This window comes from Malaclemys terrapin, chromosome 1 (assembly GCF_027887155.1).
Source record: "Malaclemys terrapin pileata isolate rMalTer1 chromosome 1, rMalTer1.hap1, whole genome shotgun sequence".
Taxonomy (NCBI): Eukaryota; Metazoa; Chordata; order Testudines; family Emydidae; genus Malaclemys; species Malaclemys terrapin.
In genome coordinates, this window is record NC_071505.1 from 82,575,787 (window position 1) to 82,590,157 (window position 14,371).

Here is a 14,371-nt window from a genome sequence, read left to right on the forward strand (position 1 = left end):
GTTAAAATCTGTCTGGGGATTGGTCCTGCTTTGAACAGGGGTTGGACTAGATGACCTCCTGAGGTCTCTCCCAACCCTGATATTCTATGAATTTGTTACCCAACTAGTAGGGATGTGAATTTTGGCTGGACATATTCCTGGAGGTTTCCTCATATGACATAATCTTTAATTCCTGGAGACTCCCAGACAATCCTGGAGGGTTGGCAACCCTAGCAACTAGTGAAGCTACAATAACAGTAACATGTTGCACTTACTCAGTGCCATTTATCCAATGACCACAAAGCGCTTTACCAATGTAGGTATCAGCCCTGTTTTATAGATGGGGAACTTGAGGCACAGAAAAGCAACTTGCTCAAGGTCACAATGCAAATGAGGGTCCCAGCTGTGGACAGAATCCAGGAGGCCTCATTTTCAGTTGATAGTCTCCCACCAGTGCCTACTGGCATCAGTAGCATTGCTAGACCCCAAAGTACTAATGCTGCAAGCTTTGGTCTAGATTTCCAGTTCTTCTTCGAAGAGCAACTAGCATATAAATTATTGAGAGCTGGAAACCAAATTGTTGTTTCTACAATCCTCAGCTAGGCCTTAGTATTTTAAATAAATAAATAAATGGAGATATCCTATCTCCTAGAACTGGAAGGCACTTTGAAAGGTAATCAAGTCCAGCTCCCTGCCTTCATTAGCAGAACCAAGTACTGATTTTGTCCCAGATCCCTAAGTGGCCCCCTCAGGGATTGAACTCACAACCCTGGCTTTAGCAGGCCAATGCTCAAACCACTGAGCTATCCCTCCCCCCCATACTACATGGAAACAAGACTATTTCAGCAGTGAAATCCTAGCTCTTCCATTCATATCAATTAGGTTTGTATTTAGCGAAGCCCCCATATTAGCATCTAGAAATAATCACTAAAACCAACCAAATTCAGGACATTTATATTTATACAAGGATAGGGTGCACATCCTTCTCTCTCTCTTTATGGAGAGCATAGCTAACACTATGGGAATAAACTCACATGTAGTCTGTGATTTTGCAATACAATAACTGTCACCACTCTATAACTGACAGTTGCAAACTAATTTAAAAGTAATGATTACACAATAGTAAAATACTAATGCAAACTAAGCATGAGCTGAGATATTGCCCCTTTGTTTTGTTTTTTTTAACACCATTTGGAAATTTTTTCTCCGATCAGCTGGCACTGGAAATGCCACACTGTGTTTGTTCAGCCAGAAAACAATCATTTGGAAGGCAGGAGGGTTTGAAGCATAGTCTTCAAATTTTGGGCCTTAAGTTCTCTCAGTTTTCAGGTGATAGAACACCTCAGTTTTTACCCTTTTTTCTCAGCAGTTGTTTACTGTACCCGCTATTGTGGGTGAGAAATATCATTAGAGACTGGATATGTTTGCCAACAAAATAAACCCACCAAACAGCTGATTACCAATGCAGAGATTGTTTCATTTTCCCCTGCAGCTGCAGGAACTGTTAGAAGTTTCAAGCAAGAGGCAGATTGTTGGTAAAGTTAATCTGCAGCTGTCAGAGTCCACGCGCCACAGGCCAGCTGAGCAAGTTAAAAACCAGATGGTTCACCACCAGTTCTGAGTTACATGAAGGCAAGAGTATATTCTATGAAACACGAGATGTTTCATGAGCGGAGCAGCGTTGCACTGTGTGTTTCTAGGAATGCCCTTCTGAATCTTGTGAGAAAGATATTCACATTGGGATGTTAGCTGATATACCCACACACAATTTTGGTTAGCTACACAGGAACAGGCTGTGCTGCTGACTCCCGCCGCACCCCAACTTACTCAAGAGACAAGTTGATTTATTAAGATCAAGGTGTCAGGGCACTAGCAGAAAAATATGAGGAAATTCAAAGCTGTTACACAACACTTTCACCTTGTTGAACATGAGCTCTTTTCTTTCTGGCAATGGGGAATCCTATATCGAGTTCTCCTTGGCAGGCAGGTGTCTGAAATAACATTCCACCACAGAGCAAAAAGATACTTGCCCTGTAAGGAGGTGAAGAAGCAGCAGTCCCAGCCGGTCTGAAGGAAAGCCGATGCCAGAATCTACAGCCACGCAGATTTCAGGGATGCTGGGAAGCGGACAGAAACCTCTAATGCTTATAAGAAAAGATGGCAAAGGAAGCCCCTAAGAAAGGAGATGGAACCCCAGATCATCAACTGATTTAAAAAAGGCTGCTTTATTACCCAGTCACCCTTGGCTTGAAGGAGGGATGGAAAAAGGAAATCACATAGGAAGTGTCTTCCAAAGACATGCCATCCAGCACACACAGCAGTGAAGAGAGAACCAGAACCTAGGCATCATGGCTAAGGTGCCTCCAGAGCACTTGGGGCTGAACAAGCCTGCTAAGAAGGATCTTGTGGAGAGCACACAAAGGAACACTGTACCTCATTACTTTGAAGGCACTGAATTGAGGCGCTTAAATGGGCAATGTGCCAGCTAGGTAACCAGGACTAGCAGAGAGAAGGAAAAAAAAAAACAAAACACAAAAAAACCCTCTTTAACGGGTACCTCTGCATTTGATAGCATAGATACAATCAGGAAAGCCCAGTAGTGTGGGCCAGAGCAGTGACTCTTAAATCCAAGAAACAGGAATTCTACATTATCCCCAAAACAGGGTGAGGGTTGGGCCCATATCTACTCTGGCCATTGGAAAGGAGCAGCTGAGCACTGGTTAAGAGGCAGGGTCTCATATGTTTTAGTCCAAGGAAGCTAACAATTTGTGGACTGCGTACTTGCCCCAAGACAGTTTACTGATTTGAAAGGCGTGTGTGGCTGGACATACAACTTCAAGAATGCTGTTCCGCTGAACCAGAAGTTGTCACTGAAAAGTAGCCTTTCCTTCCTCAACACTTGGCTGGAACACTCCTATAATCACAATAGTTTCACCTGCCCATGCCCCTAAAACCAATGAGATGGCACTGGGAAGGGCCTCAGCAGCTCTAGTGACCTGTTTTCCAGTCCCTACCCTTTGGCTTCTCCAGTCCTGGTAATCAGTTTCCAGTGTTCTTCAGTTCACCCTGCAGAAAGCAGGAAACTCTGGGACTCAAAGGTCCAGAGCATGAGATTAAGAGCTTTAGTAAATGTGCAGTCTAAAACATGCAGACAAAGCAGTCAAGTTTGACTCTTTCACACTTTACTTCAGTTTGTAGAACTCTACATATACAGGTGGGTGGTGTGTAGGACTACAGGCCCACAACTCTTTGAGGTGTTAAGAATGAATTAATGGACTGAGCAGTGCACAGTTTTTATGACTATTTCTCAACATGGGTTCTTCACATCAAGGACATTTGCAAATCCACAGCAAGTATGAAGCTTTAAAAAAAATTACTGTTATCAGGGTGCAAAAAGCATCTGAAAAATGATGGTTTACATTTATAGAACAAGACATTTCTTATGTAGATATTCCCCAAATTCCCTTTACAAACTATATGGGAAACTAAAAAAATACTGACGAAGTACAGCTTTAAAAATCAAAATACACCTGCTTATATTCTTGAAGATCAATCTCCCCTTTGCTAGAATCGGAATTTGTGTCATCGTCCTCATCAGAGCTGTTGATAATTTCTTCATCTGATTGAATGTCTCCCATCAACACATTGGAATCACTGTGATCTTCTGATGCCCTACAAGAAAAAAACCCCCAAAACACATAGTTGGATTATATTAGCATAACTTTTAATTTTTCTTTGAAAAACTATCCATCGGAGCAATGGGGCTAACTGTTACTAAAAGTGCTGAGAGCCCTGGAGAAGACAGAACAGGATTTTCCATAGAGGACCTATGATTCTGGAATGCTGTATCTATACTGGTATTTACACAATGTTCATTGCCATAGCAGATGAGTGCCATACAAGTTAAATAGTCAAAAGGATTTTATGTTCTTTACACCCTTCACAGATGCCAGAGTTGATCTTCGTCATCCTCCAGGGCAAAGCTTGAAATTCCACCCCCTCTTGCTAGCGTGTGTATAGAAGTAATATATTTATTTCATGTGCCAGAGCAATAAAGGGAGATTGTCATTTTTGTTTCTGTTTTGCTCTGCTCTCTTTAATGGCACTGGGGTTTGTTTTATACATGATGCTCAGTTTGACAACCTTGTTTGGGGGTTTTTGTTTTGTATTAATTAAAAGCACACACAGACATTTGGGTATGGGGCACCCATAAATGTTCAGGCTTGTTTATCAAGGCATGCACTAGTTAAATAATTACATGAGGTTGAAATTAATGTTACATGGAGGCACTTCAATACATACCCACTTTTTTTTTTTTTTTTTTTTATAAAGGAGGCTGTAGAATGTACATTTTTGTGATTCATAAAATCAATTAAAATAAAAACAGTGATATCCCTTTTAGACAGCTGTCAAAACTATAAAATATAATCAGGCTCTGTAGCTGTACACGCATTATGGAGGTCTCAGTTCTCATTAATTTTAGCCATATTTGTAACCTGTAGAGATTTTGTGCGACAAGTATGCATACTGATCCTATGAACAACCCTCCTCCTCTAAACTACCTTGACACCTTCAGTAAAGGTCTTAAGAATGTTTCCCAGGAAGAAAATTCACAAGGAAAGAGAGAGCAAGGAAGATACAAATAGCAAACAGACTATTGTAAAACTACTAAGCAGCTCCTTATAAGAACATAGAGAGCAGAGCCTAAAATGCTCTGATAAACTCACACAGAAACATGTCAATTTATTTTAGCATGGGCGGGGGGGGAGGGGGGGGAGAAAAGAGAGAGATAAAGGTATAGCAACATTTTCAACTATGGAATTAAGTAGCTAATAATTTCAAGTTATGCCAAATCAATACACCATTCATCGGATCAGCTTTCAAAGCCAGCAACGTGCTGAATGCCCTCCTGTCCCATTTACTCCTATGGATGTAGACAAAGAGCAGTTACTTACCCTACAGTAGTACCTGGAGTTCTTCAAGATGTTACAGTCAGCGAGGATCTAACTATAGGTGTGTATGTGCTTCATGCAAGCAACACTGGATGTTTTTGTACATCAGCATCCATTGGGGCCGTGCATGTAACCTGTGCCTCTCACAAGAGGGCATGGGCGTAGGGAACCATGACCTTCCCTCATACCCTCACAATTCAAAGCCCATGCTGGTGAGGATTCCAAAAAGTGGGGATGGGGCACAAGTCCTGTGATCCACATTTATATAATCTCAAAGAGCCACACTAACCGTAGAGTAAGTAACCATTCTTTCTTCTTCAAGTATGTCCATATGGGTCCCACCATCCCAGTGCTGATGGCTGGCCAGCAGCATACCCTCAGGACAGTGGCAGAGAGCACCAGCTGAATCAGTTAAACAATGAATGAAGTACCACTCTCCTGAACTTGGCATCTGCCCTGGCAGCCATGTCAAGGACATACTATTTCATGAAAGTCAGTAGGTTACTCCATGTTGCAGCCTTGCAGATCTCAGGCTTTGGAGCGGAGTCCGGAGCTAGAGTGTGGAGCAGCTCTGGAGCAGTGGAGCTGCAGGTTTTTGCCTGGAGCTGGATGGAGCCGGAGCAGAGCTCCAAAGCCCTGCAGAGACCAACACATTTCGGAAGCAAGCGAAAGATGCTCTAGTGAGTGTGGCTTGATGTCTGAAGAGAGAGGCTCATCAGCCAACTGATAGCATTGCATGCATCCACTTGGAGATTCTTTGCGATGAGATGCCCTGGACAGAATGAGCACAAAGAAACTGGGAGACAGCAAAAATGGCTTGGTCCTATTAAGGTAATACTATAAAACTCTGAATACCATGTAGTTCCTTTCCTCCCAGAGACGAACCAGTTTTGAGCTTGGAGAAACAGGATGAGAGAGGCAAGCATTACCATATTGAACTTCAGGACAGTGTAAGTGCTGGTTCAGTCTCCTCAGCTCTAGGATAGGATGAAGACCTCCTTTCTTCTTCAGAATGAGGAAATATCAGGAGAAGCTGCCTCTTTCCCTGAATTCTGTTGGAACCTCCTGTATGGCTCCTAGATGAAGCAACAAGGCCACTTCTGATTGCAGCAGGCTTTCCTGAGGAGAGGTGCACGTAAGGGGTAATGAGTGGAACTGGACGGGAGAGCCACGGGCAATGATTGTCCTGTTACAACTGATCATGCCTGGTGGAATGGAGGGAGGTGGATTCTGAAAGTAGTGCTCATTCACTGGATTGGATGTGGCTCTCGAGCAAGCTGTCAAGTTTGCTGGTATGCTATAGGATTGGGGTGCACTGATCAGGAAGAGGAAAGGCTGTGCCCTCTGCTTTATCTTGGCCTTTTCCTGGTCCAGTATTCAGGATCCCTGTGTTTGTAAGACAGTGTCCACAGCTTCAACTGGGACTGAGGGCAGTAAGGCTTGTGGTACAGCACTGAGATGCAAATCCCTAGACAGCATAAGATGGCCTTTGAGTCTTTCAGTGAGTGCAGAGTGCTGTTTGTCTGCCTGCTAAATAGCTCCTTGCCCCTGAAGTGCAAGTCTTCAATAGTGGCCTGTACCTCTCTTGGGATACCCAATGCTTGGAGCCATCACGCTCTGTGTTTCATCACCATGGTGGCCAGAGACTTTGCAATGGTGTTGGAGGCATACATCACAATGTGTAGTGCCAACCTGGCCACCAGCTGACCTTCCTTAATTATCTTTTAGCTCCGCTCTGCTGTCTAGCAGAAACTTTGTGAGGAAGGGTGTCACTTGGTCTCAGATTAGGAACTCATACTTGGCCAGTAAGGCCTGGCAGTTAGCCACATGTGGAAGAATATGACTCTCTTCCAAAGAGGTCGAGTTGTTTTGGGCCATTAGTCCAAGAGTACCCCCAAGGACACTTCAATTTCTCCTGTACTGCTGACATGACCAAGGAACCTGGGTTGGGGTAAATACTTACTTAAATACTTACATCTGCCCAGAAAATGTGAAGCAAAGCAAGCATCTGCTAGGTATGTGTGACTCTCCTAGATGCAGCTAGTACTTACTGTGCCCATCTTTTAAATGGATTAGTCCATCAAAGGATGGGCAGGGCTCGAAGCCCACAGGTTTTGAGTCCACCATGCTAAAGAGCTCGGGGGAGGGGGGGTTGTCTGGCCATCGATACTTGGTCCAGAGGGTTGGATAAGATCACATTGGTGCTCAGAACTTTGCAGAGTTAGGCTTTCACACAGCAGAGTCTAGGACAACAAAATTTTATACACATCTGAAATAAAAACCATGTGTGCAGTTAAGTCAAATGACATTTCTATTGTTCATGCTTCTTAAAACCTTGTCTCTCGTTCCATCCCAAACAGTGTCTTTGGGGACTATTTATTAACATTATCGATGTTCCATGTTATCGTTGTGGACTAGAGTAACTCCCTGGGGGAGGGTTACCATAGCATCTCCAGGAACTTAAAACAGTGGTGTGGGGGGAGATCATTGCAGTTCTGGGGACTGTAAACAGCTTTAGAGAAGTGCTGCCCCTGGGATGGTTTGCATATACAAGTTCAGATATCAGAGGCCCAAGGAGACAAAGAAAGGGCTTTTGGTATAGAAGGCTGAGTTTAACCTGGCAGAGGCGCCTTCATTTTGATGCAAAAAAAAAAAAAAAACCAACAACAGATGACTTGTGTGTAGACGATACCCAACCTTGCTGAAGAGTTGGAAGACCTTGAACCTGCCAGGGTCTCCATAGGACTGATACGGAGCTGTTGGTAAAGTGCTTATATCCTTTTATTGTTTTATATGTTTTCTCTGGATGCTTTTGTCCTCAAGTAAATGAAAGAAGAGTGTGGCTATGTTACTCATGACTGCAGTCATTCACTGGTAATCGCTCTTAGAGAGAAACAAAAGAGCAGGGGCTGGTCATTAGTCAGACCTGCCAAGAGAAGCAACATGCATTTCAGAGGTGTTATAGCTTAAGTCTAAAGAGAAGGGAGAGGGATGTAGATCCCTGCCCAGAGAAAGGTGAGGGCTAGAGGCCTGAGTGGGCATTCCTGAAACAGACTACAGAGGGGATTAAAGGTGCAGTTACCCTGAAACTGCAACAGAGCATATCTATAGCTCTTGAAAACAGATAAGAAATTGTTTCATTCTATGCCACCAAAAAGGAGGTAACACACTATTGTCAAAAGATTGCGGTCTAACCCCCCCGCCCCCATATTTCTACCGGTAATGCCAGATGCCCTGCACATGGTATAATTCTGTCAAACTGGCAAATCTGTACTAAAAATATTTTGCTCTACTTCCTGGATGAGATTTTCAAAAATGCACAGGGAATCTGGAGGCTTGAAATCCCTCTAGGTAGCTCTGAAAATTTCAGTCCTTATGTTTTTACTGTAACTTATCCAAAGTCCTCAATATCCAAGCTACAGTATATGATATATAATTTACACTTTACATAAAGTCAAGAATTTGAACTGATCAGCTTTTGTCAAAGGTAGAGAAAAATAACGCTGCAAGATAAATTACATTTTATAGCAAAGGAGACTGAGATCTTTTAAACATAGGTTTCTGAAATTCTATGATCCCAGGGCTGCCCAAGTCACCACTGGACACTTTGAAGGGGTCAGTCCTTTCCATTTTGAAAAAGTTACCAAATTCAACCTCGTGGTACACTTGTGTTAAATTTCCCCCTTGGACAAAGGTTTGTCTGGATCCTTCATGAATGAGAAAAAGAATGGACATAAAATTTATAACAAGATTTATACCAAATATAAAACAAAAGGCAGTTTAAATTGTACAATAGTATAAATAACCATATTAGAAACACATCCTTTTTGTCATCCGTCGTATTTTGGAACATACTTCAGACTGTAGATGCATCTCAGCTTCTTGAGTTTATAGGAAAGTCAAGAATATCTGTTATAGTTCTAAAGGTCTCTTTGAGACCATCCAGATCCAGCAGAGTGCTCCAGGAATATTTCTTACGGCCATTTTATTTTTAAACAAAAAAGAGCTAACCATCCCAGCTGCCATACTATCTCAGAGTAATTCCTGTTCATCTTTACAGTCCATTCATCGTGCTACTCCCATTTCCCCAGCTCCGTGGGTCACTGCGCAACACATAACCCCTCATATTCTTTTACCTCAGTAGTTTAACCTGGGGGTGACACTTCTCTACAGATTAATAAAGAAAATCAATGCCCATTTAGCAACTTTTGTAGACACAAATATCTCAAGTGTTCATGGACCCAATGGCAAGCCCATTCAGAATGAAAATACTTCCATGGGCTTTTGATCAGCTCCCCGCCCCCAAAAAAGAGAGATCTGAAGATTTCAATATTTGGATTTAATGGATTTGGTACTTTAATCACATCTTAAAGACAGTCCTATACATATAAGCTTTTTAACGAAATTTGAGTGCATCTTCGTTTAGAAAATTCTTCTCTCCCTTGTATCGTATGCCTCAATCTTTCCCTCGTGGCCATTTTAGCTTCTCTGCCCATGTGCCATAGTTTTCTTCTCTTTTTCTACCCTCTTATCCTCTTTTTAAAACTCTGCCACCACGTTTTAATTCCCGCTAATAACCCAATTTTATGTCAAAGCTTTCTTCATGGAGTAGTTGTTCTGTGTTAAGCACACAAACTTCTGTAATCCTACTCTCTCCCAAAATATCCATCCTGATCTAGTTTCCTCTTTATCAGATATTCTTTGCCCATGGCCCCAACATTAATAAGCTTTTTGGTACGAGAAACTTCTGCATTATCAGTCATGTGAAACACCTCACTGCTAACTCATCACGCTGTCCTTTGAGTAAGAATATCCTGCCATATCATGTGATCCAGCTGTCTATAGATAGATGTGGTTAAACTTTTTGTTATTTACATAATCTTAAGAATGTTCATTTGTCTGATAATGTAGCATTTTAATGGTTATTTAAATGGGAATACTAGATTTTTTTATTACTTGCTGAGTAAGATAACCAATAAAACAACCAATAAAACACTATTTGTGTCACATGAAAAAAAATGGAAGGTAAGAGATACTGTGGTATATCTTTGTAAATTATGACAAAGCAACTCTGGCAAGAAACAAAAACTGCTTGTCAGTATGAATCTCTTATGGGCTGCTAAACTTTAAACACGACCATAAACAATGTATCTGAAAATGTTATGGTTATAACGGCAACTATTTTTCACATAAGTTTTCTCCCTGTGAAGTATATATATCAACTCCATCATGTCTCTTTATTTTAACAGTTTATTAAATAATAATATCTGTAGATCATATGGGTCCCAAAGACTTGCTAGAGTTTAACAGCTGAAATCCCTGAAAATTCTGCCCTCTCTGAGCATTCTCCATTCTCTCACAGCTCTTACATGTGATTGGACTGAGCATGCACCATCCCTACAGAACAGCGGAGCATATTCTAACCATGGGCTACAGTACTAAATCCAGAAATTCTTTAATGTAGTTTTTGTGTATAATTATAAATAAGTAAAACTTTTATTAAAACTAGGGTTGCCGATTAATCACAGTTAACTCACATGATTAACTCAAAAATTAATCATGTTTAAAAAAATTGAATTGCGATTAATTGCAGTTTTAATCACACTATTAAACCATAGAATGCCAATTGAAATGTATTACATATTTTTGGATGTTTTTCTACATTTTCAAATATATTGATTTCAATTACAACACAGAATACAAAGTGTACATTGCTCACTTTATTTTTTATTACAAATATCTGCACTGTAAAAATGATAAACAAAAGAAATAGTATTTTTGAATTCACCTCATACAAGTACTGTAGAGTACTATCATCTCTTTATTATGAAAGTGCAATTTACAAATATAGATTTATTTTTTGTTACATAACTGCACTCCAAAACAACACAATGTAAAACATTAGAGCCTACAAATTCACTCAGTCCTACTTCTTGTTCAGCCAATCGCTCAGACAAACACATTTGTTTACATTTACAGGAGATAATGCTGCCTGCTTCTTATTTACATCACCTGAAAGTTAGAACAGTGTTCGCATGGCACTTTTGTAGCCGGCATTACAAGGTGTTTACATGCTAGATATAACGTAGAGAATTTTTTCACTTCAAGGTCCCAGAAACAAAGACAAGGTTTTCATCTCGAGGCCAAAAGACCAAAAACATCAAGACACTTGATCACAGCCTTGGATAGACCAAGGCACTACCTATACTTGACCAGAGTGCTAAACATTCATATATCCCTTCATGCTTTGGCCACCATTGCAGAGGACATGCTTCCATGCTGATGACGCGTGTTAAAAAAATAATGCATTACTTAAATTTGTTCCTGAACTCCTTGGGGGACAATTGTATGTCTCCTGCTCCATTTTACCTGCATTCTGCCCTATATTTCATATTATAGCAGTCTCAGATGATGACCCAGCACATGTTGTTCGTTTTAAGAATACCTTCACTGCAGATTTGACAAAACGCAGAGGTACCATGTGAGATTTCTAAAGATAGCTACAGCACTGCACCCAAGGTTTAAAAATCTGAAGTGCCTTCCAAAATTTTGAGAGGGACGAGGTGTGGAGCATGCTTTCAGAAGTCTTAAAAGAGCAACACTCAGATGAGGAAATACAGAACCCGAACCAGCAAAAAAGAAAATCAGCCTCTGACTCAAATGTGATTAAAATGAACATGCGTTGGTCCACACCTCTTTGGATTGTTATTGAGCAAAACCTGTCATTAGCATGGATGCATGTCCTCTGGAATGGTGGTTGAAGTATGAAGGGACATATGTATCTTTAGCACATCTGGCACGTAAATATCTTGTGACGCCAGCTACAACAGCGCCATGCAAACGCCTGTTCTCACTTTCAGGTGACATTGTAAACAAGAAGTGGGCAGCATTATCGCCTGCGAATGAAAACTTGTTTGTCTGAGGGATTGGCTGAACAAGAAGTAGGACTGAGTAGACTCGTAGGTGCTAAAGTTTTACATTGTGTTGTTTTAGAGTGCAGTTATTTTTTGTACATAATTGTACATTTGTAAGTTTAACTCATGATAAAGAGATTGCACTACAGTACTTGTATTAGGTGAATTGGAAAAATATTTCTTTTGTTTTTTGCAGTGCAAATATTTGTAATAAAAATAAATATTAAGTGAGCACTGTACACTTTGTAGTCTGTGTTGTAATTGAAATCAATATATTTGAAAATGTAGAAAACATTCAAAATATTTAAATAAATAGTATTCTATTGTTTAACAGAACGATTAATCGCGATTACCAGCCCTAATTAAAACTTATCTAAACCAACTACAGGACTACATCTGCTGCACTCAAACTTCCACCTACACCTGGGTGGGCCAGCTAGCTAGAGTTTAAGGCACCACTTAACTTAAGCTAGAGATTTGCGTGTGTGGGAAAGGACAAGATTAGGGGCAAAACTCAAACTATAACAAGCAGTAAACAATGAATTAATAGTGCAGCGAAGATAAGTCCATAGGGTAAGCCCTTTGTATCAGTGGGACTTGCCCCAACACAAAGGGCAATAGGTGAGATCGTTTTGTTGGCTTGACATTATGGCAAGGCACAAGGCAATCAATCAGTTAATTTTGATTTTCCCTTTATTTTGCCACTAAGTTTACAATTGTGAGTTTCATTAATAAGTGGTTGTGAGCTCTGCCTTTGTAGATACTCAAGAGCGCTGAAGGACAGAGAGACCTCTGCAGATTTTTTTTTAAAAGAAGAAATAGATCAAGGCAGCTGTGAGGATTCAAACTATCTTTACTGTTGTGGGTCCAGTCTTTCCTCATCTGTTAAAGAATGTCACAGAAAGGATTAAGGAGTGCACGGGTACACTGCATGAACATTTAGGGTATGTCTTCACTGGCAGTGCTTTAATGTGGCTGTGTAGTTGCGGCACCAGCAAAAAAATAAAATAAAATAAAACAAAAAACCCACCTCAAGGAGGGGAGTAGCTCTCAGCACTGGTGCACGGTCTACACTGCCACTTTACAGCGCTGAAACTTGCAGTGCTCAGGGGGGTGTTTTTTCACACCCCTGAGTGAGAAAGTTGCAGCGCTGTAAAGTGGCAGTGTAGACAGGGCCTCAGAGATCCTTCAAGCAGCATCACTAGAATGGGGTGGGAGGGGAGAAATCACGCACCTAAGCAATTTGATTTTGGAGATTAATTTGGAAGTTTCTATAAAAACCATGGCAGTTTTGATAATTACCCTTTTAGAAAACTGAGAATTGAAACACAGTAGAGAAACTAGAACATAATCTTGTCTTTTTAACTAGCAGACTTTATTTTTGACCTCAGATCAGGGATACCCCATGTCCTCTTCCTTCAGAGAGGATTTGGAGGGGGTTGACTTCCCACTCCAAAGAAATGTTTTGTGGCATTTTTTTCCCTCTCTCTCTCTTTTTAAGATCTCTTCTGGATTGATGAGTATTTGGTGGTTATGTATTTGTATAAAACTTTTACTATGCCACTTTTTAAATCATCATACCTCACATATATATGTACTTGCATTGCCTTTAAAAACTGCTAACAAAGAAAAATCTTTTAAAAAGGGAAAACTAAAACCAAACTAACGCTATTTTTTATCCCTGCTATTTAACTCAGATATCAGATGCAAACTACTGCTTCCAGAAGTACATAATGACAACTCTCATAGCAGGCTGTCATCCTCCTGTAGTTGCAGAAGCATTTTTCATTGTTCTGTTAGAGCCCTGATTGAGGATTCCTCTATGCATCTCTTGAAGCATTCAACATAAATATGCATGCATGTCTCGGATGTTCCATGAGCTACACACAATAACCATATTTTCAACTAACATCCTTTCTGAATCAAGTCATTAAACTTACGTACAGCAAGAGAATGCTGACAATATGTAAATCTAAGCCGAACTATGTGTCCTAAGGTGTTCCAATTCAGCCTCACAGCACCATGGCACAAACCATGAAAAGCAGTGTCCGCAGCCATGGTATACTGAAACAACTCCACAGGAGTCATTGTTATGAAGCATGCCAAAATACATTAGGCATGTTATAATGGGCATATCTGACATGATATGGCTGAAGCAACATCAAGCATGATTATCAGAAAATTCAATATGCAATGACAAAATAGAGAGTGACCTATATCATTGCCTCGAGACCTGCACACAGCGTAGATCCTCCATACCCATATCTTCCCCTCACTAGGGCCAGCTAAAGGCCATCTCCAGGCACACTTCTCCTTGCAGTGTGGCTGTCCCCTATTAGAATTAATAAATAATAATAATAAATACCACCACTGCTTTGGGGCCATCCACATGAAGCTATCTGCTAGGGAGCCCACTACCTCTTCTCTTGAAGCAAGCGGGGCTTTCCTGCTACCATAGGTGACTGTGGCCAACAGGGACCCCGTTTAGTGTTAAATGCAGAGAGGTCCCTGTGAGAAGTATTGAGA

General features: G+C 40.9%; 1 protein-coding gene across 1 annotated transcript in view; it reads right to left on the minus strand.

Moving 5' to 3' along the window:
• The window catches only part of FGD6 (FYVE, RhoGEF and PH domain containing 6), a 100,854-nt gene that overhangs the window by 58,816 nt on the left and 27,667 nt on the right, over positions 1-14,371 (minus strand). The window contains exon 3 of the mRNA XM_054028278.1: positions 3,510-3,651. Within this exon, the coding sequence (XP_053884253.1) occupies positions 3,510-3,651 (142 nt within the window). The remainder of the gene's footprint in view (positions 1-3,509; positions 3,652-14,371) is intronic.